The 26,930-nt window shown below is 33.7% G+C and overlaps 1 protein-coding gene and 1 non-coding gene across 4 annotated transcripts in view; one reads left to right on the top strand and one right to left on the bottom strand.

Moving 5' to 3' along the window:
- TMEM161B (transmembrane protein 161B) overlaps positions 1 to 26,930 on the top strand; it is a 64,994-nt gene that overhangs the window by 12,146 nt on the left and 25,918 nt on the right. Inside the window, exons 2-5 of one of the 3 annotated variants that reach the window (XM_016210323.2) lie at positions 3,470 to 3,573; positions 13,863 to 13,946; positions 16,254 to 16,351; positions 20,054 to 20,210. In XM_016210323.2, coding sequence (XP_016065809.1) covers positions 3,470 to 3,573; positions 13,863 to 13,946; positions 16,254 to 16,351; positions 20,054 to 20,210 — 443 coding nt within the window. Of the gene's footprint in view, positions 1 to 3,469; positions 3,574 to 13,862; positions 13,947 to 16,253; positions 16,352 to 20,053; positions 20,211 to 26,930 lie in introns of those variants that run through there. The other 2 variants (XM_087815439.1, XM_087815440.1) reach the window with 2 other exon arrangements.
- On the bottom strand, positions 9,232 to 9,336 carry LOC148093490 (U6 spliceosomal RNA). The gene has a single exon (XR_015714328.1). It is a non-coding gene; the product is annotated as a U6 spliceosomal RNA (small nuclear RNA).

The following is a 26,930-nucleotide window of genomic DNA, read 5'->3' as shown; positions in this document are numbered from 1 at the left end:
GGCCTGTCTTAGACTTGCTGGCTCATTTCTTTGAATTTCCTTCAGTCTGTTCTGTTCGTGGCTCTAGGATTCTACCAATCACCTAAATTAAAACATCCTGAAATAAACTTTGAGGTATTCCTCAGTTTTATTCTGAAGTTATTTTCCTTCATGTTCAGTCACACTTAAAGTTTGATTGGTTTTCTTTGGACGGACTTTTATCTTTGTTCTTGCCTTCTTTCTTTAAAATGAATCTACCTTAGTCTTCAGCTTTCTCTTCAGTTGATCAATATGTTGCTCTAAGTTTCCTTATACATTACCTGCATTTTCGTCCTCCTACCCTTACCTGCTTAAAAGTCTTCAAGGCGATCTTTTTAAACACATTAGCTAAATGAGTCCTCTTGGTTTTAAAGACTCAGTAATCTAAAATTCTTTCATCTTATTTCTCTTAATTCTTTGCCGTTATACTAAAGCCTACTTTGGTTGAAGTAGGCTTTTTGCTGTCCCATGGTTACTATAATGTTCACATTTGTCATTGAGCTTGGAATTCCCTTTCTTTTATTCTTCCATCTATGTGATTTCAGTTTCCACCTTACATCTCATCTACTCTATGAAACTTTCATATCCAAATTTTTGAATTTCTATAACCCTTTGTTTATATGAAACTGGGTTGCAATATTGTTTTAATGTATGTGTTTGTTGTTACCTGATATGGTAATCTCAGATTATCGTATTCTCTTAAGACAGATTCTTTTGTAGTAATGCCATTCATTGATTCATTCATTCATTCATTCATTCATTCTTCAGCAAATATAAAGTGCTCTACTATGTGCCTTGACCTATTCTAAGTTTTATTGTGCTAAGTAGGAGACTTGACTTGGGGTGGTGAATACACAATACAATATACAGTTGATATATTATAGAATTGTACACATGCACCCTAAATAATTTTATTAACCAGTGTCACCCCAATAAATTTGATAAATAAATAGCACATTATACTATTTAAAAAAATAAATGTTATTTCCTCAGCATAAAAAAAAAAAAGGGATAGTAAATTCGAGTGATAGAAGATGTGAAAGAAAAAAGTGTGAAAATGTACCCTTTGATGTTAGGTGAATATAAAAGTGGCCTGAGCCTTAACAATTGGTAGAATTTAAGGCATTAAAATATCCACAGTAAAACCACAGTTGAGAGAGGTTTCAAAGACATTTTAAAAACATCCCTATTTAAGAGCCATTTTTACTTTTTTTTTTGACAACTGTTCGTACATATTTGTTCTTTTTTATTTGGGCATTTGTTTTTTTTGCTAACTAGTTTATGAGAACTCTATATAATATCTAACAAGTAAAATATCCATTTGTGATGTGAGTTACAAATACTTTTTCTCAGTTAGTCTTTGACATTGTTTATATTGATTCTCTATGTAGAACTTTAATTTTTTTAAATTAATAAACTTCATTTTTAAGAGCAGTTTTAGGTTCATAGCAAAATGAATAGGAAAATACAAGGGGTTCTTACATACCTGTCCTTATATGTGCAAAACCTTCCCTACTGTGGACATCCTACACCACATGATGAATAACCGATCCAACTATTTGTTACAATCAGTGAAATTTGACTTTTTCAACTTATTTCTTAGACTGATATTTTTTGAAAGACCTTTATTCTTTATATTAAAAACAAATGTTTTCCTATAATAATAGTGATAACTATGACAATAACAACAAATAGTAGTAACCCATTGACTTCTTACTCTGTGCCAGGTACAATTCCTAACCACAGCTTGAATAGGTAGGTTGAATTATGAGTTTCATTTTATAGAAGAGGAAATAGTGGTAAAAAATATTTAAATTACCTATTCAAAGTCAAAGAACTAATTGATGGTGGATTCATCCCAGGTAGTTTGGGTCCAGAATTCATGCTCTCAAACCAGTGTGCTGTACTGCTTCTTTTTAAACATTTTATATTTTTTATGCACTTGTTTGGTAAATTAGGTTTGAGGTTGCAATTCAGCCTTATTTTGGGACTGCTAGGATAGGGGTGCCACCAAAGAGGAATATAAAGAATGGATCTTCAAGGTGGGAGTAAAACAATGGATATGGTAGACCTTGTGGGAAACTGCTGAGATTTAAGATAAGGAAATATAATTTGGCAAGATGAAGTGATTTTGATGGTAGGTGTTACAGTGGAATGAGATGAAGCAGAAGTCAGATGTTAACTGTGGGGAGGTATGAAATGTAGAAGCTGTCAGTGACAAATCTTTTGAGAAGTGGCTGTGAATATGAGGAGTGAGGAGGGCTGTAAAGTAAGGGAAAATTATTGTTATTTTTTAGAACAATAAAAGACAGAGGTGTTGCAGTGCTGATAGCAAGGATTTAAATAGAGAAGAGATTAAAGAAGATACAGGAAGGAAGCTATTCAGTGGTTCCTGAAAATCAGAAAGGATGGGCTTTGAAGTACAGATTTGCTTTGTGTACAGATTTTCTAGTGGGTATGGAAAAAGTCTAATGTAGATACAGTGCTTGTGAGTTTGGTAGGAAGTGAGAAGCTCACATTTGATGGTGTGTATTTTCTCTGTGAAATAGATGTCCTCTACTGAGTGGAGAGTTTTAAGTTTCAGGGAGGTTGGGGGTATAAAGAGAGGAGAAGGTCTGAATTTTAGCTATCATGGAGAACAGGACAGGATTGATAAGAACAAACTAAGAGGATTTTGGACATCGTTGAAGGCCTTCCCGTTGGAAGTTGGTGATGATAGCATGAATTAAATTTTTTTTTCTAGAGGCTTTCAGGCCAGTCCTGCCATATCACACTTAATATAATTAATACTCTTTAATCATTCACTACCACACTAGAATTAAAAAATAGGCATACTTCTTTTAAAGCTTGCCAAGCTAGTATTTCATGTGTATTGAACAGAGTAAATTTGGAGGATAAAAAATCACTCATTTTTACTTCATTTTGATACCCTTTGCATGATGGAGAACATTTCTTGGGGAAGAGATTTTATTTATTTATTTATTTGTTTATTTATTTATTATATATCTTTATTGATTTCAGAGAGAGGAAGGGAGAGGGAGAGAGAGAGATAGAAACATCAATGATGATAGAGTCATTGATCGGCTGCTTCCTGCACTCCCCCAACTGGGGATCGAGCCCGCAACCCGGGCATGTGCCCTGGCCTGGAGTCAAACCCTGATCTCCTGGATCCTAGGTCCATGCCTGGCCAGGTGGGAATAGATTTTAAATGTGTATGCTAATTCATTTAACTTTTGTTCACATGGATGTGACTCTTGGGTAACTCTTAGAGGATTATAAAATGAGATTGCTTATTTTAAGTTTAAACATATGTGGTGTTGAATGCCTAATACATATTTTAATAGTAACTCCTCTTTCTTAAAGTTTCATTTTCTAAATGGGTAGAAAGTTTTCCAGCAATGTCCCTAAATCTAACTTCATTTATTGTTAAAATGTTTGTTTTTTTACACAGGGTGTAATAGGTATACAGCTGGTTGTTACCATGGTGATGGCCAGCATCATGCAGAAGATTATACCTCACTATTCTCTTGCTCGATGGCTACTCTGTAACGGCAGGTAAGTCAAATATAGGGTAATTGTGACTGGCACTTTCAAATCTCTGTTTAATTTACCAGGCTGATTAGCTTCCTAGATAGTTAAGTGCTAATTCCTATTTTCTAAAAATAAAAACTTGACAAAGGAAAGTTATGGGGAAAACCTAGTTTCCTTATTTCTCTTGAGTTATTAGTAGTTTATCTGTTTAACACAAAGGTAATAGGGTCATGGTCAAGAGTTCAGTTCCCACCCCCACCCTCCTTCTCTGTTCCCTTTTGTCCATGGCCACTGAAAATACCACATAACTTTTCCAGTTACCTTTTTAAAAGTTGGTCAACAAAATGATGAGACTATAAATTGAAGTACTTAAATATTTTCACAATTGTTGGAAAAAATGACTCACATGACCTGTTATTAGTGACTCAGTTGAAAGTTTACTATGAGTTAGGGGTTCTTTTACTGCAAAGAATTTGTAACTTTAACAACGAAGATGGGGGTGAACTTATTTTGTAGGATTTTAATTTTTTCCACTGCACTATAAACTTACTGCTGTCCCCACTCCTTTACGAAGGAGCTAAGTTGCCTTGCTGAAATTTGTACAGTAAAACAATAAAATCAAAAGTAAAGAAGTATAGGAGATATAATGAGGCAAAAGCAGGACAACTGCACACAGAAATAAATGCCAAAATCCTGTGTAATTCTGAAAGGTAAGTTATAGATTTGGTGCCATGGCAATAGTTTTATTCCAAATACTTATCTCCAATAAATAACCAAATTCTGTTATTGATATGTATGTCTGTATTCTTTTGTTTAGACCTTTTAAAATTAGAATACAATGGATAGCTCTTTCTAATGATTTCATATACTGCAAAATAAATAATAAACCTTTAATTCGGGACTATTCTATCCACAATGCTTAAATTTCCTCTATAGAATTTATTTTCCAGTTTTAATTATTTATATTCTTTGTATGCTTACATTTTTTTCCACGTCAGGGTTTAAATATAGGAAAATATTATTCAGACCACTTAAAATTGTTTTGAACACTGATATATGTATTTGTAAAGTATGATGAGATCAGCTATTTGAAAATGTGTATTTTATTAGCAAAGTAAATAATAACTATAGTTTTAATAAAGTTGAAAGCATCTATCAGAGCTACTTATAAGTGAAAAAATCAATTGTCTCTAACTAGATTACTAGTTATGCCCTGTGTAATCTTGTTTACTTTTTTACTTAGCAAAAGCCCTTTGCCATAGATCTTGAAAGAGTAAAACATCAGCTGTGCTAATTATTATTAATTCTCATAAACGGAATCTGCATTAATAAACTAGATGAATACAGTAAGGTAGCTTATTTTCTACTGAGAAGTGTACATTTCTAGACTCTGTTTATGATGAGTCCCCAGTGAGACTTCTAGATCTCTTTTGGCTGTAACTTACTTTTTTCATTTGTTTCTATAAAACATTCACAGGTAAAAGCTAAAAGATCAAACACCTGATTCTCTTCTCTTTGTTAACATTAGATTAATGTATTTTAAAATCTTTACTTTTTGACAAGTATGTGTCATAAATATGCATACCACATAACTACTAATTTGAGAGGGAGCTCAATCTTTAAAAATAAACACAAAGTTGATTTTTTTAATATTCTTGATTTTTTTTATTTTATTTTTTTATAAACAGATTAAATTTAGAGTTAACTAATGCTCTTTCGAATGCCAAATCAGGTTCTAAGGGTACCAGTTTGAATTTTCTAGTAATAGTTACTCTTCTGCTATAGTTACTTTTCCTCCCCATTTCTTTGTTTTGTTTTGTTTTTTTAAATATGTCTTTATTGATTTCAGAGAGAGGAAGAGAGTGGGGAGAGAAATAGAAACATCAATGATGAGTCATTGATCTGCTGCTTCCTGCATGCCCCCTACTGGGGATCGAGCCCAAAATTCTGGCATGTGCCCTGACCTGGAATCAAACTGCAGTCTCCAGGATCATACATAGGTCCATGCTCAACTTCTGAGCCACATCAGCCAGGCTGCCTCCCTGTTTTGCTTTGCATTTTTAAAATCACCTACCTTTCTTTAATGGTTAATTGTGAAGTTTTTAGGTCATGAAGCCAAATTGCTAAATGTTATTTCCTAGCTCAATTGAATAAAATAATTGATTTTGCCCTTTTGGGATAATTATTATTTTACCAGTCTTTTGTGATCTGACATGAAACTTTTAATATTGAGAAAATCTAAAATTCCTATAAGTTGCTTATATAAACATTTATTGATTAGAAATGATAGTTTGCATTTTAAACCATATGATGCTGCTGAGTTGACAAAAGATAGATCTGAGGGCAATTCTTTATTGTCTATAAAGTGCTTAAAGGAATTTAAGGGGAGAGGCTCATGAGGACTTTAAATTATGACTAGTATAGGATGGCTTGGGAGTGACTATATTGAATAGAACTATTTAATAGAACTATTCAGGTAAATAGGTGTATATTAACCAATGTGTGTATTAACCACATGGCTTACTCATGAGAAGGACAGAAGAAACCTCTTTCAGTTTCTGTATATTATCATCTTAATATTTATTCTAATAGTATAATATCTTCAAATTATAAATAAATATTTGTATTTTTCTTTAACATTATGGCTTTTTTTTGTTGGTATTCTATAAATTAATTTTTGTCTATATATCATCTACCTCTTTCTTTTCGAATTGGAGGATTTGAAGTGGCACCTGATTCTGTTACATTGATTTAATGAGTAAGCCTGCCATTTCCCTAAAGAAGTAAATCCCTTGAAGGAATAAGCAATTTTTGCTTGTAAATTAGCAGTGTGGTGATTTTTAATATGAAAAAATTGACTCGTTTTCTGGCTCTTGTTAAATAACATTTATATATTGATGTTACTGTTGTAGATCTGTAGGTTTTTTTTAAAAACTGCATAATCTTTAGTCTGGTTAAATTCCATTAGTATTACCTTTGCCATGTTATAATACTTCATCCTGATAAAATTTTTATTTCTGCTATCTCATTTGGATTTGTACACGCTAAGCTAGGTAGGAGAGGACATGTATTTGGGATATGTTATGACCTCAGAAATCTCAGTGTGTGAATTTAATAAAAGTTTCTCATTCAGTTTCCTCAGACAGGAGTGAGGGTCAAATGGGGGAATCAGACAGGGGTTGGGCAGCTCTCCAGGTAGATCCTTCACAAATTGGTGTTTTAAGGATTCAGCTATCTATCCTTCAAGTGGTGACTTAGGGATTGTAAACTTTTTTGTCTTGTGGTGCCAACTGTTCCTTCTGCTACCTTCGAGTCCTCTGTTAGATGCTGTGCCAGTTGGCAAGTCAGGAGAGAGAGAGAGGGCTATGGATCTTTCTGGAGATTATCTAGGAGTGAAGCTTAGAAGTAGATGTATCATTTTTGCCCACATTACATAGGCTGGGGCCCTGTGGCTAGTTCAGGCCAAAGTACAAGGAAGTGTGGGAAGTGTAGTTTTCATTTTACTTAGAAAGTAAAAGCAGGATTGGTGAGTGTCTAGACCTTCTCTATTTTTATAAATGAGAAAACAAGTTTTAACTTTAATTACTTTCACATACTGAAAAGTGAAACAGGTCACGGGCCTTTTACCCTAAAGTCTGACACAGTCTACTGTGGATTTGATTTTTGGCTGCTCAACCACTCAAGACCTTGTCCTGGAACTGACATACTTGAAAAGAGCTTTGAATTGGTAGAGGTGAACTTTTCTGCAACCACTGTGACTTCTCTTGGCAGATTCCAGAGTAACTTATTTAAGATTTTCTTTTTTCTACTTGTTTTCCTAGCTGTACGTAGGCTTTCAGAAGATATCCTTCAGGTTATAAATAGTGTATGATTGGTTTCTCTTTACTTAATGTATAGTTATGGCTTCTCTATGGCTACATAGCGACCTTTAGTCCTAAACTAAATTAAAAGACACATTGAAGTAGAGTTTAAGAAATACCATCTATACAAATTATACCTCTCACTCACCATTTGAGATTAAATTTATTCTGCATTACTAAATTATATATATATTGTATTCCATTCGTTCTTAAATAGGAAAATATTTTTCTTCTAGAAAATATTATTCTCCTTTTTTTTGCATGCCTTTTTACATGACTATCAGATTTTGTTGAAGGGAGTCAGTCCTGCTTTAACAAAAACGTTAGTAAGATCTATTCTGCCTATAACGTGTGAACATGAAAATCTCTGCTATGACCTTGAAAAACTCAACTGTGAAGGAGTCTAGTGCTCTCAGATTGACCTATTTCTCTTTCCCTCTCCCAAAAGGAAGACTCTTGGGAAGTAGGTCTTTCTGTACTTTTAATGTAAACTGCTTTCCCTAACCTAAGGAGCACTTGTTTTAACAGTTGTTTAGATCGCCTTAAAGATGTTAGTTCTTCATAGTGTCCTGCATACCACTGATTTGTAGCCAAAGTATTCTTCTTTCTATTGTAATTAAAGTTCCTTTTTGTTTTGAAGTTTGCATGGCCCCTCTTTTCATGGAGAGGTAAGTGATAGGTTACATTCTTTGTACATTTGAATAGTGGGTTTTGCATGAGGAGTAGGGTTTGCTTTTTCTCCTTAATAGCTTCTTTAATGAACCTGCTCTCCATTTTCCTGATTGTTTAGCTCAAACCTATGTATTTTTCTCTACCCCTTTGCCTTCCTTGGCTCTCACTTTGGTCTGCTCCTTCCCTTCATATGTCCCTTATCGAAAATATGGTTGGATTCTAATTTTTATCTCATCCATAATTGGGTAAAGAGGGTGTAACAACACCTTCATATTCAGTTGCTCTAATTCTTTCTGCCTGTTGTCTTTTGCATGTTGCCTGATTCACGACTCTGCAAGTTCCCTTTGATGAGAGAAACCTACTATTCAAATGCACAGTAGGTGGGACCTATGACCTAAGGGAAAGGTTTAAACCTTTAGCTGCTACCCTTGTGGAATGCCTGAGTCCTTGCTCTCCTTGCATTAGCTGTCTTAACTTCCAGTTCCAGAATGTCATGATGTTCTATTAACATTTCCAATTATTAATAGGAGACTGTATATATATAACAAACAATATTTTAGCTTCTTGTACAGAAAGGTTTTCTAAGTTTTAAGTAGTATTTGTTTACTCTTAAGTTTTTTCCCCACTTGTCAATTATGGAGATTTAGAATGGAGACTAAAGCTTTCTTTAGTGACCTATATTGTGTACCCTGAAATAGAGTTTTGTATTATTTATGTATGAAAGCTTTTTAGCTTGCTCTGAGTAGTAGTTTTTCTGTATTTGTTCATGTTCAGGTTTCCATTTTAAACTTTTGAAATTTTTAGTTCTGAAAATTTTTTAAGTCATTTGCTTTAAATGACATTGTTGCTTAAAGTTTTTAAAGGGTCTGTGTCAGTACATTCTATATTTTCTGATACATATTTTTTTCAGTGTTATTGAACTGCTTTAGTAAGAAAGGCTGTCATATTTTATGTAACAGGTCTATACAAGAAAATCGTTGAAAAAATATTTTAATAATTTTGTGGTATATAGTATTATCTGAGACACTGTGACCATCTGAATATAAGTGAAAAAAGCCACTGAATAACCAAGGCGATTGTCGTAAAATACATACTTAGCTAAAATGCTACAATTTCCGTTTTTAGTGAGATCCTATTAATACTTTTTTTAAAAAGTACAGAACACTTCACAAATTTGCGTGTCATCCTTGCTCATGCGCCATGCTAATCTTCTCTATCATTTCAATTTTAGTATATGTGCTGCGAACGTGGGCACTTTTTATTTTTAAAAAACGTTTATTTTTTTAATTACAAAAACAATACATGTCTGTGATACAGAATATGATGATAAATTGATCAAAAGGAAGAAGAGGAGGTAATGGAGTATATTTCCATCAGCCAAAGATAACCACTGTGTAAATTTTGTTATATTTCCTTCTAATCTTTTCTATTCATATTTTACCTTCATGATAAATCATGTCCCTTTGGCTTAATATATTAACATAGAGCATTTTTCCCTAATTGTATTTTTGTTACCATTATTAACTGCTACTTAGAATCTAAAGTAATAAACTTGTATTTGTCTTCCAAGCCCCCGTTAGAAAGGCATAGTATAGCAGTTACAAGCATATTGTAAATCATTTTGCTGAGATAGACATACCAACTAACAGTAAGGAGAAGACTAAAAATTGAGACCAGAACTTAAAGTATAGTAAATGGGAACCATATGGTATGCAGTCAAACTGTGTAGGAAGTACTGACTATTGAAAAAATATCATGCAGTTGTACTTCTAGGTTTTAGTTTGAATTAATGATCTCAGACCTTAGATGTCCACTTAGATGCCTGGCAGTCTTTCTGTGTTCTACTTCTTGGACAACTTTTCAACCCAAGTCCTTTCTCTTGAAACATGCTTGCCTGCCTCAGCCTCACACTAAGCTCTTGAAACCAGAGCCAATAACTCTCATTTTCACACCACCAAACCCACAAACCTAGTTATACATGCAACCCTTCTTTTCTTTAGTGTTTATATATTTTAATCTCATTTGTGAAGGAAGTATCCTGTCTGTCAGGGCTCATTTCCTGCGCTTGTGCTTTGTACCCCACTTCTTCTAACCTTCACCCAATCTTTGGCCTTTTCTCTCTTTGTCAATTGCTTTTCTTTTGGATTATTCCAGTTAGCACACACACTTAAAAACAAAAAGATCTCCAATTAAAAGTAACAACAACAAAGAAAACCCTCCCCCCGCCTCAGCATTCCTCCTTAGAAAACCCCCCTCATATCCACTCCTTACTTTTGACCTATTTCTTTGCATTTTTCTGAGTTCTATGAATATTTGCAGCAAATTTTCTCCATAAGGCACATCATAGCCTTCTTCTGCTTAGGAACACTAAACAGCATTTTAGTTCTATGCTTGGAATCCATTTTTAATAGTGAATTCACCAACAAAAAGCAAAAAATGTGAAAAATGTAGCACAAAATAGACCATAAAAAGGACACCTGTTTACAGTATGAGAGGCGAAACAATAAGGCCTCACTCACTGGGAAAATGGGCACAGGGCCATTCAAATTTTTCCCCATTCTGCAGGTCTGTGAATTACCTCAAAAGTATCACAACTATGGATTTTGTGGTGCATTAGAATACATTTTACAAATAAAATTTAATAACTAGGCAAGTCACAAATATAGAATCCACGAATGATGAGAATTAAGTACATAATACTTAGAAAAACACTTAAGCAATAACTCATTTTATAAACTAAAACTAGTTGTTTAGTCCTTAGTATAAGAAAACTTAGGTTACATTTAGAGTACTATAATAATAAAATATGTTAAGACCCTTACATTTTCTAAGACCTATTTTTTTTAAAAATATATTCAAGCTTGCTTACTCTTATTTTGTGGACCCACTTTCTAAAATGGTCTCAAGGCAGGAGGAAAGACTTAATTTACATTTTAAGATCTCTTTTGCTGCTCTGTGAATTAGAGGGAGGCAAGAATAGCAGAGAGATATATTTTGGATACTGAATCAACAGATCTTGCTGATGGACTAAAGGCAGGGAATGAAAAACAGTAAGGAGTAAAGACGATGTCTGCATTTCCAATTTGAGGAGGATGGTGGTACGTTTTCTGAAATGGAGTAGAGGAAGTTCTTGGCATGCCCAGGCTACTCATACTTCTGACAACGAGCCACTGGCTACAAATGATTGCATTTTCACAACTCCCTCAGATTAAATAGTTTGCTAATGTGATCGGAGCTTAGTAAAGTGTTATATTTATAGTTACAGTTTTATTATAAGATTGCAAGTAGGGTGAGGTTTGGGAAGGAGCCAGGGTATGTCACCTTCCAGGCCCATCAGTGTGTTGAACCACGAGGAAGCTCCTCTGAGGTTTAGTGTCTAGTGATTTTGTGGTGTTTGGTTGGTCACATAGTTATTGACCACATGATTGAACTTAACCTGTCTTCCTCTCCTTCCCATGCCTGCGATTTCTGGTAATGAGCCTCCAACCTGAGGCTGCCTGTACTGTAAATCCCCTCATTAGCATAACAAAGACACCCCCTATTACTCAGGAAATTCCAAGGGCTTTTAAAAAGATTTTTCGTTGATCTTCAGTGAGAGAGGGAAAGTGAGAGAAACGTCTATGTGAGAATGACACATAGATCACCTGCCTCTGGTATGCCCCCACCAGGGACTAAGCCTGCAACCCGGGAATGTGGCCCCACTTGGAAAGGAACCAACAACCCTTCGGTGCTCCAGATGATGCCCAACCAACTGAAACACAGTGGCCAGTTCGTAAGGGCTTTTGATGCTGTGTGCCAAGACCTGGGGCTCAATGACCAGATGTATTTTTTATTATATCACAGGCAGCCTGTCTTATAAACAGTAAAAGGTAAATGTGGAGTTTACCAGATAGGGGCATAGGTTTTTATAAGCAGAGGAGAATATATGCCAAAACACCAAGGAATGAAATACTTTGTGAAATAAAATGTCATTTAGTCTAGGTAGAATGTCATGTTCAAAAGGGGAATTGTTGAAGGTGAGTCCAGTGAAGTAGATCTAGTGAAATCTTGAAATGCTGTGGAAACAGGAGGTCACAAAACCTATACATACTTGGGCTTTATATTATGTGTTTTAATTTTAATGGAAATTTTCAAATGTATATAAAAGAGTAGACAGAATAATATAATGAATATATAATGAATATCATGAGCTCCTATGTACTCATCACAATTGATAGCTGGTTGTTAGTTTGTTTCATCTTTGTTCCCCTTTATCTCCCCCCCCGACATATTATTTATAGCAAATATTCATTCATATATATCTCTAAAATATATGAGCTTTTAAAAAATTACTATTATTACAGCTAAAAAATTTCTTAACATCAAATTTCCAGTCATTACTCAAATGATCAGTTCTGCAGTGTTTTTAAAAACATCAGATCAGTTGCTAATATAGTTTTTTAATTGGCATATTTTACTTTAAGGATCTAGATTTTTTTGTAATTGAAAAATTACAAGCTCTAGCAATACTAACTGTATGTTTCTCCTTTATGAAAATAGGACCTTGGCCAAGTCCTTGTCTAGCTGCCTTACTCACTGCTTTACCCTGTGCAGAGTCTTGGAAAAAATTTAAACAGGCATATTTCTTGATAAGATTTGCATTATGGATAAATAACTAAAGGTGGGATCAGAATGTACTTATGAGAGTGTCCAGGGGTAAGGCACAGGGCAGGCAGGAAGACAACCAGCTCAATGGGACCCATATCTTGGGCAGTCACTACCAGCTGGCATACCCAGATATATTCTGGGCCTTCTTGTTTTCCACCGGGGTGGTGACAGTGTTCACCCCTGCTCGAAGGACAGGTGGCTTCTTGGTGGGGACATCCCCTTTGCTGGCAGCTTTCTTCTCAGCCTGGGCCAACAGCCTTTGCTTCTTTTCTTGCCTTGTCTCTGATCTGTACTTGTGGGCCAGTTTTAGCAGTTGAGTAGCTGGTGGTCCAAGGCCTGAGTGAACTGATTAGTGGCTGGAGGTATTTTCAGATGCGTATAGAGAATAACTTTTCGTTGCTGCAGCCAGATATAGCAGGGCCATTTGACAAAGCAGGTGAGGTCCCTTTTGGGCTGGATGTCCTGTCCAATGTCAACATTCTTGGGTCTTTTCTCTAACAAGGGATTTACCACCTTGGCCTCCTACTTCTTCAAGACAGTAGGGGCTGACGCCAACTTCTTCCCTTTAGCCTTCTTTCTTTTTGGGAGGAGAGAGAAAGGAGTGTAAAGGGTTTTTTAAATAACAACAATTTACTCTAATTCCTATACACATAAAATTTGATAATTCTCTAGCTAAATTAAAGGAAGGAAAGCAAAGCAAAGACTACTTGTATTTTGGGGGACATTCAAAGGACTCTTTTTAAGACATAATCAGTTCCTTTTGTGTAAATGAAGGGATGGGTGGAGAATTTTAATGTGCTGCTGCAGTTTGCCTGAAGTTTACTCCATTTACTTTTAATAGTAGGCCTGTTTCGTCTTAATGTATGTTTAACACATTGTTAGTTGTAAGAAATATACCAACAAACAGCATTTCAGGGTCTGGCATCTATCTAAGTAAGTGCTTGGCGTTTGCTGGATTTGAATCTAAATAAATCCTTTTAAGGCTTAAGCAGTAGTATCTGTTTCAGATTAGTTTTCACCTGATTTTTCCCAGCAGTATCTCCACAAATAGGAAACTCAATAAATACTTGTAGAAGAAATGAATAATTCTGGTGATTTTAATTGCTGTATTTAAAAGGATTCCTCTTTTCTTAGTTTAAGATGGTATCAACATCCTACAGAAGAAGAATTAAGAATACTTGCAGGGAAGCAGCAAAAAGGGAAAAGCAAAAAAGATCGGTAAGTTATATTGTTGAATTTGTAAAGTGTTAAATATCTGACACAATTTATATAAATACATTTTTGTACTTTGGTTAAAAGAACATTTTCCAATTACCCCAAAACAGTTGATAAATTTGAGCTTAAAATCCATGATCTAAGAAGACCCCAAATGTAGTAATCTAATATATAAGCACAAAAGTGATTATTTTACTTAAGAATAGTCAACTATATTCTTCTTTGTGTTTCAGTCATGAAAACAAATAGCCATCATATTAAAATGCAGTGCGGGGACTGATAGGGGAAGACCCATAATCCATGTTTTTACCCTATAAGTCATTTAAAAATACCAGTTGGTTTGGGTTCTTTCCACCCTTTTTTTAACTTTAATTTTTTAATCCTTTCCCAAGGATAGTTTTTTTCATTGCTTTTCAGAGAGAGAGAAACATCGATGTGAGAGAGCACATTGATTGGTTGCATCCCGCATGTGCCCTGACCAGCGCCAGGGGTCAAGCTTGCAACTGAGGTATGTGTCCGTGACTGGAATCAAACCCCGGACCCTACAGTCTGTGGGCCCGATGCTCTGACCACTGAGCCAAACCAGCTAGGACCCTACCACTCATTATTATGGTATTGGGCAAGTTCATCCGCTTTTGATCTCTCTTTCCTCATTTTTTAAATAAAAGGGGTGGACAGTATAACTTCTTAGGCCCCATTCAACTGCTGAATATTATTTTGATGTTTAACGTTTATGAAGAAAACTTAACCTGAACCTCACGGAATGGACCACAGCAGCTTCATCTGTGAAATGGAAGGAATAAACTAATTTTGAAAGATCCTTTCAGCTTTAAACTTTTGTTTCTCTATTTAAATTGAATTCCCAAAGAAAGTGCTTGTTAATTAGCCTTTCTGAATGAGCTTTAGTTTTAGATTGCTCAGTTGGGGATGGAGAGGACTTCTTAGGACCTGAAACTTTTATTCTAATATATTATGAGATGTCAGTGAGAACAAACTGTCACCAAATTTTAAAAATTTCTTTAAACATTAATGATTGGTTTACACATAATTGGAAATTTGAAAAAGTTGTCTTTTCTGATCTCACTACCATTCTTTTTTGCTTACAAACCTTGAAGTTCATTGGAAGATTAAGTGTAAACCCTCTTTCTCTGAATTGCAATAGTTATGTTTAAAAAAAATATATTCCTGCTTAACATTATAATTTCCAAAGCAGTTTTAAACAGTTTCATTTAATCTACACATCTCTGAATGTTAGCTAATATTTTAATTTATATTTTACTAATGACGAAGTTGTTGATCAAAGATGTTAAATGAATTGAGCAAGTTCACATAACTATTAAGAGTTAGTATTTTAATCCAGGTTAGTTTTTAGTTTCTACATTTCCCTTTAACTTCCACCTCTGCCTATTCATAGGTACCATGTTCTACACTTGTAAAATTCAGTTATGTAATATAGTCTTTGTTTTATAAACATTTAATTTTTACTGTATGCCTTATAGTCAATATTTTTACAGTAATTTCCATATGTTGAAAATGTTTTACATTTACAAAAAGATGCACTAAACGACACTGTCTAGTAGCAATAATTATTATTTGATTTATTGACATGAATTAATATTTTTACTGAGGTTTTCCTGGTTTATATTTATTCAATAAATGCAAAATTGTTTCTTGGTATTTAATTAATGTTACTGAAACATAGTTTTTACTTTTAATATGTATTTGTTCTTAAAAATTAAATTTGGAAATGACACAATGTGCGTGCACCTAAAGAATTCTGTGGTTTTTCTCCATTCCTGATTCTTAGTACAAGCAACTCTGAGTTGTCCTTTCATGTTTCTCAACTTCTCATGCACACAAATCTTAATATATTTCTTTAACTCTGACTTGTTTATAACTACAGATATGTTTATATGTATGTATATGTGTACATATATAATTTCAAAGAGAAACACATGTTGTCTTCACTTGCTTTTACTCTTGTCCCTAAAGAAAGAGATGGTAGGTTCTCTTTAAATCTCCAGGAGATAGTAAGAGACATGGGGTGAAATGCTAAGTTAGCAATTAAGATTTTACTCCTGTCAGTAAGGTGTCTTCCTGGTAATCTCTATATTCATATAATAATTTACATCCACATTTTATAGTTCCCTTTTAAAACCTTTGGCGTACCTTACATTCTTTTGATGAGATATTAGAAATTCTTCCCCTTTTTCAGTGAAATTTAAAACTTCATTTGTAATTAGTTTGATACAGACACTGGATAACAGTGTAGGTAACTTGCTTTTTGTGTCACTTGTCTGATTTTTGTAGGAAATATAATGGTCACATTGAAAGTAAACCACTAACCATTCCAAAGGATATTGACCTCCATCTAGAAACAAAGTCAGTTACAGAAGTGGATACTTTTGGTAAGGGAAATCATGGGTAAAGTGTTCTGTAAATCTCAGTTTTATATTATGCTAGTAAAAGTACTTTCATTTTATCTGTTGTGGCTAGACTTTTTGTTTGTTTTTCTAATCATTAAGTTCATTATTCAGAATATGAAATATTTCTCAGAGCTTAGAAGCTCAAATGACTTCATTTAAATTGAATTTCTCATTCTATTCACCTTACTTACAGTAAGCATTATTTTTCCCATTTTTTTTTTAGTAGAAGCTGACTTACACAAGTTTGTTACACAGTTTCTGTTCATGCTGAGATCAGTCAGTTTTCATTATCTTGAATTCTAGACTTTTTGCCATCTATGCCAGCTGTTTCTTTTATACTGTGGCTTGCAGAAAGCATTTGTATATTTGTATTGAATTACCTATATTTGCAATAATTCAACTTTATGCTCACAGTTAGTAGAAAAGAAAGTGATTTTAGAATAATAAACCGGATTAGGAGTAAGAGCATTTTTCTTCTTCGAGATTTACTTTTTTACCCTTTGGGTATCTCTGAATAAGTCATTCAGTTTTTCCCCCTGTATGTCAGTGTTTATAATTATATAGTAATTGTAATGATCTTAAATTTAAAATGAAATTATTTCAATCCTAGAAGAGAAAAGCATCTAATGTGATATTATTTAAAACACTGGTTTTCAAACCTCATTGTACCTCAGAATCACTTGAGTAGCTCTTTAAAAATAAAGAATTCTCATACCTACTGTTAGAGATTCAATAAATATAAAGTGGGTTCTGGGAATTTGTATTTCTAAAAATGTTCAAAGTGGTTCTGATTTTTGAGCAGGTTTGAGAAGTAATGGTTTACATTATGTGAGAAGTTAAAATAACATGTTTAAAAAAATAATTTTGGTAGTGTTGTATAAAGTATCATTATGTAATTTGGCCCTTCTTCTTATGTTAAAACGTACCACTCCAGAAAAACCTTCAAATTCTTCTAGCATCTATGTAATTTAGAATTATTTTATGACTCAAAGTAGCTTCCACATATTTGAAAGTTGATCCTACACCTACAAAGATTTTATGTCTAAATGTGGAAAGGGTGTCCTAGAACCCAAAAATGTCAAGGAGAAACAATTTAAGTCAGTGGTCTAGTAGCATTAAGACTGGTTATGTCATTCTTTTTTCTTTTAAACTATCTTTCATGCAGAATTTAAAACATTTAAAAACACTTTGACTTATTTTATTAGTTGTCACATTTATTTTACTATCCTATATGTGTGCATACTTATATAAAATGTTGATAGACATGTATAAGTGCAAGAATATATATACATATTTCCTGATACCTAGTACACATTTTTGTTACTTTACTAATAACTAATGTTTATCAAATAATTATCAGCTAATTAGCTTTAATAACAGCTTAAAATTCCATATTTGTCAGTCATTGATGTAAGTGCTTTACTTATATTAACTCATCCTTACATTCTATGAGGTATGTAACTATTATCAAGCTTTAAAAAAAAATTCATTAGATAGAGGTTAAATAACTTAGACAGTATTACATACAGAGTCAGTGAGAACTAGGCTATTAATGAATTTAAAAATTGAAATTAGGGTACTGTGGCTTCAGCACATAGCTTATCAGTGTTTTGTTTCAGTTATACAATTTTGAGAACTAATTAAAAATAGTACTAGTTTAACAACTGGCCACAAAATATCAATAGCACTTCATTAGAATAATAGGAAATGTTTTATTTATGTTTATATTGATGTATTTATTTGTGAATGCATGCTGTGTATGTGTGTTTAGGTAGAAGTGGAGTTTTTTGCCTGAACTTTACATACTCTAAGGAGCTTAATGGAAATTACTGGACTTGATAAACTCTTAAATTTTCTTTTGATTCCAGTATCCTATGAAAAGGGCAGGTATATAATTATATTATTGAATACAAAAAGAAGAATATAATACTTGGATTAAATATATAGCAAAGAATATGTATAATTTGTACTTTTGCTGAATGTATTTATTATTGATATCTGAATAACTATCTTAGGAAAGTTTTTTGTTAGCTATTCATTATAAGTTCCTCTTAAAGAACATAAGAACATTTGAATGTCACTTGGCTGTTTGCTGTTATGTTTCCTGGAGGTAACCTGTGTGAGTGTGGGCAGACATGGAGAATTAGAACTCTTACTTCAATTGTTGTTAATAAAAATTGAAAACCTTTAGATACACAGATATCTGTCTATCTCTTTCATCCATTTCCTTGTCTTTCTTCCAGAAAGTTATTCAAAAGGCTTAACTGGGTGATTTTAGATGGGGAGAGAGTGGGGAGAGAGGGTAGGAATCCTGCAGCTACTTTAGGGTAAATGAAAAATTTTGCTGAACATCACAAAAAAAACCCAAAACACTGTAAAGCAATTAAAATAACTTGAACCAAGTAAAAAAATTTACCCAGTCATAAAAGGATTTGGAATTTTTGCTGTCATCTCATAGAGATGATGTAAGTTTGCTTAGTTTATTTTGATATTTTAAATAAGTCTTACTTTGAGTGGTATTTTAAAAATACTTTTAAATAAAACTGTGATTTTAAAATAGCCGCAGGTGTTACATTTTACAACTAAAATTTTTTCAAAGCAATGTAGGTCGGTTTATTATGTACCAGTGAGAACATACAAATTAATGTTTATGTATGTAATTTATTTCCACATTTTTAGGAGGCCTTCTATAAAATGATGTTGATATTTTATACTACATTCTGGCAGAAGTAAACCAGAATATCTAAAATGAAAACGGAGATGGAATCATATTTACTCCAGAGAATGCTAATTTTAATGTAAATCCTTAGAAGGGAATAGTTTGTTGAAAGGGTGTGGTTTTATGGAAAATTGACAGGCATTTCATTAGTTTTTCTTGCAGGAGTGGATAATTTAATAAAAAGTAGATTTATTTATTATTTTAACCTGCAGTAACTTAAAATTACTAACCTCCCATTAGTACAGTTAATAACTGTAACAAAGTTTAGCATTTTTCATAGAAATGAATGTAAGTAAAGCTGTAGTAATCTATATTAGGTTGTATTCTAAAGCAGTGATTTTCAACTGGTGTGCCGCAAGAATTTTTAAAACATGCTATACTTGACTTTAGTCAGGGGCACTGACCTATTTTCCCTTAGACTGTCAAGTAAAAAAAAAAAATGACAACAGCCAACAGGACAATAGCCATCTGGTGTGAATGAATCAAAATTATACCTTTTTTTTTTTTCTGTCAAATGGGCAAAAATAGGTATTTTTTGGTGTGTTGCAGAATTTAATAATTAGTTTATGTGTGCCATGAGATGAAAAAGGTTAAAAATTGCTTTTCTTAAGAATATACATCAGATTCTTAAAAAAAAAAATCTTGATTTATAATGTCTGTAAAATATAGCTAATCAGCTAAGAAAATACCAACTCATTTTGCATCCATACGTTTTTAACAACAATTTAAATAACTTTTGGTAATCATTTCAGGTTTATTTTAATTATTTAATTCATGTGGTATTAAAATTTAGTTTTGGATTCCAGAATTCTTAATCTGTTTCCTGTATCTTTAGATTCTTACATTTGTAATCTTTACATTGCAAATCACCAAATAGAATAAAGTGTGTCATGTTTATAGTTAATTATAGATATACCCTTCTAAGGGTTTAAGTAAAACTTTCTTTTTTAACCTTTATTTTTCAGCATTGCATTACTTTCCAGAATACCAGTGGCTGGTGGATTTCACAGTGGCTGCTACAGTTGTGTATCTAGTAACTGAGGTCTACTACAATTTTATGAAGCCCACACAGGAAATGAATATCAGCTTAGTCTGGTGCCTGCTTGTTTTGTCTTTTGCAATGTATCCTTCAGAAGATCATTAATATTAATTTATGAATTTGTTTTCCTTTTGCAGCTAACACCATTAGATCTCATCCTTATTTGAAAAATTTTAGATCATTAGATAATTTTTATTTGTTGAAATCTTCTTTATTTAATTGAAAAAATTTCAAAGTAGAGGTAAATGAAAAACGGAAATACAAGGAAAGATGCCAGTGTCTGCCTTTCCTTTCCCAAGTCTCATGTTGATCCATTTTTACTTCTTTTAGGATTTCTTTCATATGTTTATAAATGTTAAGTGATCATGGTATTTCTTTAATATTAGATATTATTGCACCTTTCTCCTTTCTTCTATTTTAAGAAAGTAAAGAGACTTTTTAAAATTAAGTCAGTAGCAGGTTTTTGTTACACCTATGAAAATATAGCTAAGCACTATAGTGTCCTATTACCTTCCTTGAACAATTTTTTATTCATGTTACATAAAATTTAAACTCTTCTACAGATTTCTAAACCTCAGTAGTTCAGATACATCATTTCTGTTTTGTTTTTCCCATGAAAATATTCTCTTAGAGAGGTTATTTAGAATCTTAGGGCTCTCAGTTCTCTAAACTTCCTACATAGCTGTTAATCCTGGGATTTTCTTTATTGTTTTCCTAAGAATTCCTTGTGCCTCTTTTTGGATCACATTATCTCCTCTTCCTTGGTTTACTCTCCTTTTGACAGAGTGTCTTCTTCTGTAGTGTCTTTAGGGTGGTACTTTTTTTTGTTTTTAATCTTGCATGCCTGAAATTACCTTTATTTTCCCCCCATAGTCAATTGATAATTTGGTTCAGCACAAGTTGTAAGAAAGCAATAGTTTTTCCTGAATTTTGAAGACGAGAGATTGGATGCCCTGTTGCGGTTGGCATGTGCCCCCCCCTACGCCTTACATACATCCTCTAGAAGCTTTTCCCTTTATCCTTTTGGTGTTCTGGAGTTTCATCATGAATTGTGCTAAGTTTTAGGTTTAACTTTTAAATCTGGAAACTCATTTTCTTCACTACTGGGCAATAATTTTATTTTATTTTTATTATTTTTATTAATATTAAACATTCTCTCCTCCATTTCCACCTTTCCAGAGGCAGCTTCTCCCAGCCCCTTTCTGTGTGATGTTCAGATCTGTATTTCCATATGTGTACAAGACCACTGCTTGAGATCAGATTTAGGTTTAACCATTGTCATTTCTTCTGGAAATGAGGATGTTGCACATCTGCCTGGGTTGTCACCTACTGCTGATCATTTCTTATTCACCTCATCTTCTGACTATAGTAATGTCATTTATAAGAAGAATATTTAATGTGTATGTTGTGATCATGTATATACTATTCACAGATAAATACTTGTCTTAATTTTTCATTTGCATTGTTTTCTTTGTACATATCATTAATTCAGCCTCAGACTCTTTTGGGTGTATAAATCGCTCAATATGTTCTGAAGCATCAGGTGGTATGTCAATGTCATGTTCTTGGAGAGAGTTCTTCTGGAGCCCTCGTCTGGATTGGCTAACCTTCCCAACTGATACACAGCTCTCTCCAAGGAAGCACCAATTACTTCTTAGGTATTCTTTTTGCATCTCTTGAATTGGTGCCCTTTTTTTTATATTTTATGTCTGACTCTTACTTGGTTTACTTTCTCATTTTGGTGGAGCATATCCTTAAGTATTATCTTCAGAAAGGTTGCATGGGAAGTGTATATTTTGTGACTTAGCATGCTGGAAAATATTTTTGTTCTACCTGAATATTAATTGATCCTTTGATTCAGAATGGAATTCCACATTTAAAATCATTCTCAATAATTTTGAAGGCATTATATCAGTTTTTGAAGTTCCATTCTTTCTCTTTAAGAATTCCAGTTTGCTAATCTGATTTCTGAATTTTTTGATATGTTCTATATTTTTCCTCTATGAATCCTTACCATCTTCTCTTTAGCCATCCAGTGTGTTGAAATATATTATGATGTGCCTTGTTGAGGATCTTGAGGATTTGTTTTTATTTATCCTGCTATGATTTCACCAGTCTGGAAACTCATGGTCTTAACCTCTAGAATTTTTTCTTGAATTATTTTATTTGTGATTCCTTTTCTTTGTTTTCTTTGTTTCTAGAATGCGTATTGTTCACATATTGGACCTAGACTAGTTCTCTACGCCTCTGATCTGCTTTCTCTCATCTGTATGTTTATGTTTATATTTTTATATTTTTTTAATTTTCTGGGAGACTCTCAGCCTTCCCAATCCTTTAGTTGAGTTTTTAATTTCTGCTATAATTTTTTTTAAGTATGTTTTTATTGATTTCAGAGAAAGGAAGTGAGAGGGAGAGAGAGAGATAGAAACATCCATGATGAGAGAATCATTGACCTACTGCCTCCTGCATGCCCCCTACTAGGGATCAAGCCTGCAACCCAGGCATTTTGCCCTGACTGAGAATCGAACCACAGTGTCCTAGATCATAGATTGATGCTCAACCACGGAGCAGCACCGGCCAGGTTCTGCTATAATTTTTAATTTTCAAGAGCTCTTTTTTTTGTTTCTCCCCCCACTTTATGGAATCCTACTTGTTTTATGATTACATTTTCTTGTGTCTATTTGAGATACTGATAGATTTCGTAAAGGTTTTCTTTATGCCAAGCATCATTTTCCTCTAAGTTGTTTTTGTTTGGTTTGGTTGCTGTCTTTCATGTTTAAGTCTTTCTCAGATCTGGTGATATTTGTCTGTTTAAATGTGAGACACTAAAAGACTGAATGGAAGCTCTGAGCGCATGGTGAGGCAAGTTGTTGAATCATCTGGGTAGGCCAGAGATTCTCCTTCTTACCTTTTTCAAAGCATAAATCTACAGACCTCTTTCAGGTGGGGGAAGTCTCAACTGGTTACTTTTTAAAAAGTAATTATTTTTAGTAGTGCTTTTTCCCTAATACTACCACCAACACACACTTTCACACTTTTACCCGGTCTGACCAGTTCCTCGTCCTTTCTGGGAGCTCTGCAGTAAATCAGGTTGTATCTTGGCTTTCTAATTAAGTTTCCTTATCCTGTTTAGTCCTGCCTGCTTTCTAGCCTCCAACATGTTACTGCTTTTTTTCTTTCATTCACTGTATTTATGTATTTATAAACAGAAACATTCCTTTACCGTCACTTTGGTGTGGACTGGGGGAGAGGACAAAAGTAAGCAGATGTTGCTCTGTCTGCTATTTGTATTCATTAGGGTTATGTTGTCTCTTTGGTAAGATTCTCTGTTTTCTGTGTTTTTCAGAAACTCTTGTTAGTGAGATGTTTGATTTCTTTGAATGATTCTTTTAATTTTATTATCTCCCCTTTCCCATTTACTTTATACTATGTTTTTGAGTTTTCTCTTTAATTTTCTCTTTTCACCCTTCTGTTGAAATTTTTGTATCAACTGTTATTTTTTTATTTTTAAGACTTTTTCTTTGTTCCATTTTCATAGCATTCATGTGTCATGGATGTGTAATATCTTTATTTTTAAGGATATTGATATCTTTTACATTTTAATTTAAACCTTGCATTGTTTGAGTCCCCCTGCCCCCTTTTTTGCTGTAATCACGGTTATATTAAAGATTGTTCTCAAATGTTTTATGATCTTTCAGTATCTCTTTATATTCCAGGGTGGTATGAAAATATTGGAAGTTTTGTGCAAGTGGTGGGAACTTATTGATTGGTGGGACTTTTACTGGATGATGAGTTGAAGACCAGTTAGCATTCTTTTTTTAAATTTAAATTTTAATTTATTGGTTTGAAAGAGAGAGAGAAACATCGATTTGTTGTTCCACTTATTTATGTATTTATTGGTTGAATCCTGTATGTGCCCTTACCCGGGATTGAACCCACAACTACATTGGCATATCAGAACAATGCTCTAGCCAACTGAGCTACCCAGCCAGGGCCTGGCAGCATTTTTGGAGAAACCTCTAAATACCATTGTCTGCAGGTTCTCAAGCCTATCATTTTCTCCAGAGAAGACCTGCACATTTTTCTCATCTGTGGGGTATGTCTGACAGCCAGTGTTGTAGGAGCTGACTGGGGAAGGAGACTCAGAGACTCAGCATTCAGTGTGCAGGCAGTAATTTAAATGTGAATCAGTGTAGTACCCTCCCTTGTTGTGAGCTCTTCATTGTCACCCCAAGTTTTGTCTAGTCTCCCAAGCCCAGTCTTCTCTGGTTTAACATTAATTCTTCTGGGTTCTGCCAGAGTTGGGGAAGGGCCGTCATCTAAACTGTATGATTAGGTAAGACAGAAGATTTGGGAAGTCTGATTACTAGTCATTCAGCCAATCATTCCGTTTTCATTCATTCTGCAACCCTGCCTTCAGAGGTACTTGTCTCCAATTCCAGACTTCCAGGGTATATTATGAATGGTCTTTTTACTGGGTTCCTCCTATTGTAGATCCAGCATAGCAAAGAAAGCTGAAACCTAAAAAAGTTATTGCTTGTCCATCTACTTAGTGTCATCCAAATTTTGTTGAAATCTCTTTTCTCCTGTCACCTTTTTTCCTATTCTTTGTTTTTGGGGATTTTTACTCTCCTTCCTATATGATTTATTTAGTTAGATTTAGGGTGTAAGCAGTATAAATGCATGTCTTACAATTTTTATATTCAACCAGAGACTAACTGGTTTTAGAGCTGTAAGTGAATTTTATTTAAATTATGTGATATGATTTGACATTCAACAAAACTCTGCTCTTTCTCCATTGGTTCTTTTGGATTCATTTAGGTATAATTTAGACCAAAAGAGCCAGAACAAAGTCTTAGGAGTCAACAGCTTCACAAAGTATATATTGTTCTGGGTAGAAATACTGATCATGTGTGTCATTTGAGAAACATCCAGTGTTGTACTAATTTCAAGAGCAAGTTAAATTCAAGCATTTAAAATATTGCTATTTAATTCTTTAGTATTAAATATGTGAAAATACCATTTAGTCAGAATAAAGACCCATTTCTAGGCATCAAGTCATATAAAACACACTAAAAATGTTTTAACGATAATTAGTACTAGCTGATTATGTGTCATGTTAATTTTTTCATACTTTCGGTTCTCATGGTCTGAAATACTTTTATTTTGGAATATTCTTATCTTGCTTCATTTTCTTCGTGGTTTATAGGTATGATATTAAAATAGTGATGTTTACATAGAAATGCATCTTCTTGATATCGTTTTTTTTAATGTATGTATATACAGCCCTTACCAAGAAATTAGAAAAAATACTTAATAGCTTATTCTAGTTATTGTTTATGTGAATAAATTTCATCTTTCATTTCACTCAGTAATGCCTAATGTGAGAGCAAAGGCCCCCATACAATTTTCAGCACTAAACTGGCTCTGCTTAGTTTTAAGTAGTGCACTTGTAAAAGACACCAAACAATAGCATCCCTGCGAGAATCTAGTAGCTGCCTGTCTCTCCATCCCAGAGAAGACAGAAAGGGCTGAAGGGCTTTAGATTCCAAGCTGTTTTCTGCCAACTTTGACCCTCCGCAAAGGGGTTAGGGAAGAAGAAAAGTAGAATCATGTCTGTGCTTGGGTAGGTGATTTTTCTTCAAACTTGTACCATGTGAGAAAATGACCTATTGCCTTGAACTGCATGTAGGAAATCAGAATTAAATGCCAGATATCCAGATTAAAACCAAGGAGGAATCTGTTTATAGCCTATCTTTTATCTTAGTTATAACATATCTGGTATGCCTTTCATAGCCTATGAACAACAGAGTCCAGTTTCAGTGACCTCTGTCTGGCTTCTCTTTTCTTTCTTGTTGTATGTGCCTACTTTTTAGTCAAACACGTCCCCATTGATTACATAGGACAATAGCTCCACTTAATTGCAGTTATACATACATCAGTTGATTCAGAAATTCTCTGCAGTTGTTACTGATGAAATGTTTTTTTGTTAAAGTGGCCCCCAAAATTAGACACGTATAACTTAAATAATTAGTTCACTTAAAGGTGACGAAGAAAATGGTTTTTTATTTCCATGGTTATCCCCCCATTAGTTTTATTTGACATACTTATGTATGACAACAGTTATAATTTTTATAGACTCTTGAAAGTTCTAAAATCATGGGAATGACTTTTTAAAATGTGTAACACTAAAGTCTTGAACGCTGGAACATAAAACGGAGCACCTCTTGTCGTCAGTCCTGCTTTTGCTTCAGCTGAGTTGTACGTGCATCTTAGCTATCACACCTGCTTCCAGTATTACTTCTAAACCCAAAGGAATACTGTCCTACCCATTTGTGCTTCTAACCATCTGACTAATTCTTTGTGTTCTAATTCCATTTATGACAGGTTGCATACTATGGGAAGGTAGAGTAAAGAAAGCCTTACAGTGAGGATGAAGCAGTTGTAGTAATTGCCTTTTTTGTGTGAAGGCCCACGAAGTCTTAAACACTGATATTATAATGTGAAACATTTTTTAAATTTATGAATAAAGGAAAAGTAAAAAGGTAAAAGTGTTTTTGAAGAAAACAGATTTTTTTGGTGAAAGTAAAACTTAAAAATTAAAATACAATAAATTTTTTAAAGAACCTCTTATGAATAAGCTGTATCACAGAGTAATATTGAATCAATTACGTGAATTTGAGTGAGAAGAAAGCTATTCTACAAAGTGATAAAGCTTCTCAGTAGTCCTATTATATTTGGCTAAAGGACTGGATCATTAGTCACATTTCCACAGTGCTTGTATTTTACAATGTGGATGGTTT

The sequence above is a fragment of the Miniopterus natalensis genome, chromosome 3 (genome assembly GCF_054644295.1).
Source record: "Miniopterus natalensis isolate mMinNat1 chromosome 3, mMinNat1.hap1, whole genome shotgun sequence".
Lineage (NCBI taxonomy): Eukaryota > Metazoa > Chordata > Mammalia > Chiroptera > Miniopteridae > Miniopterus > Miniopterus natalensis.
Note: the sequence above shows the minus strand (reverse complement) of the source record. Positions and strands in the feature narration are given on the sequence as shown.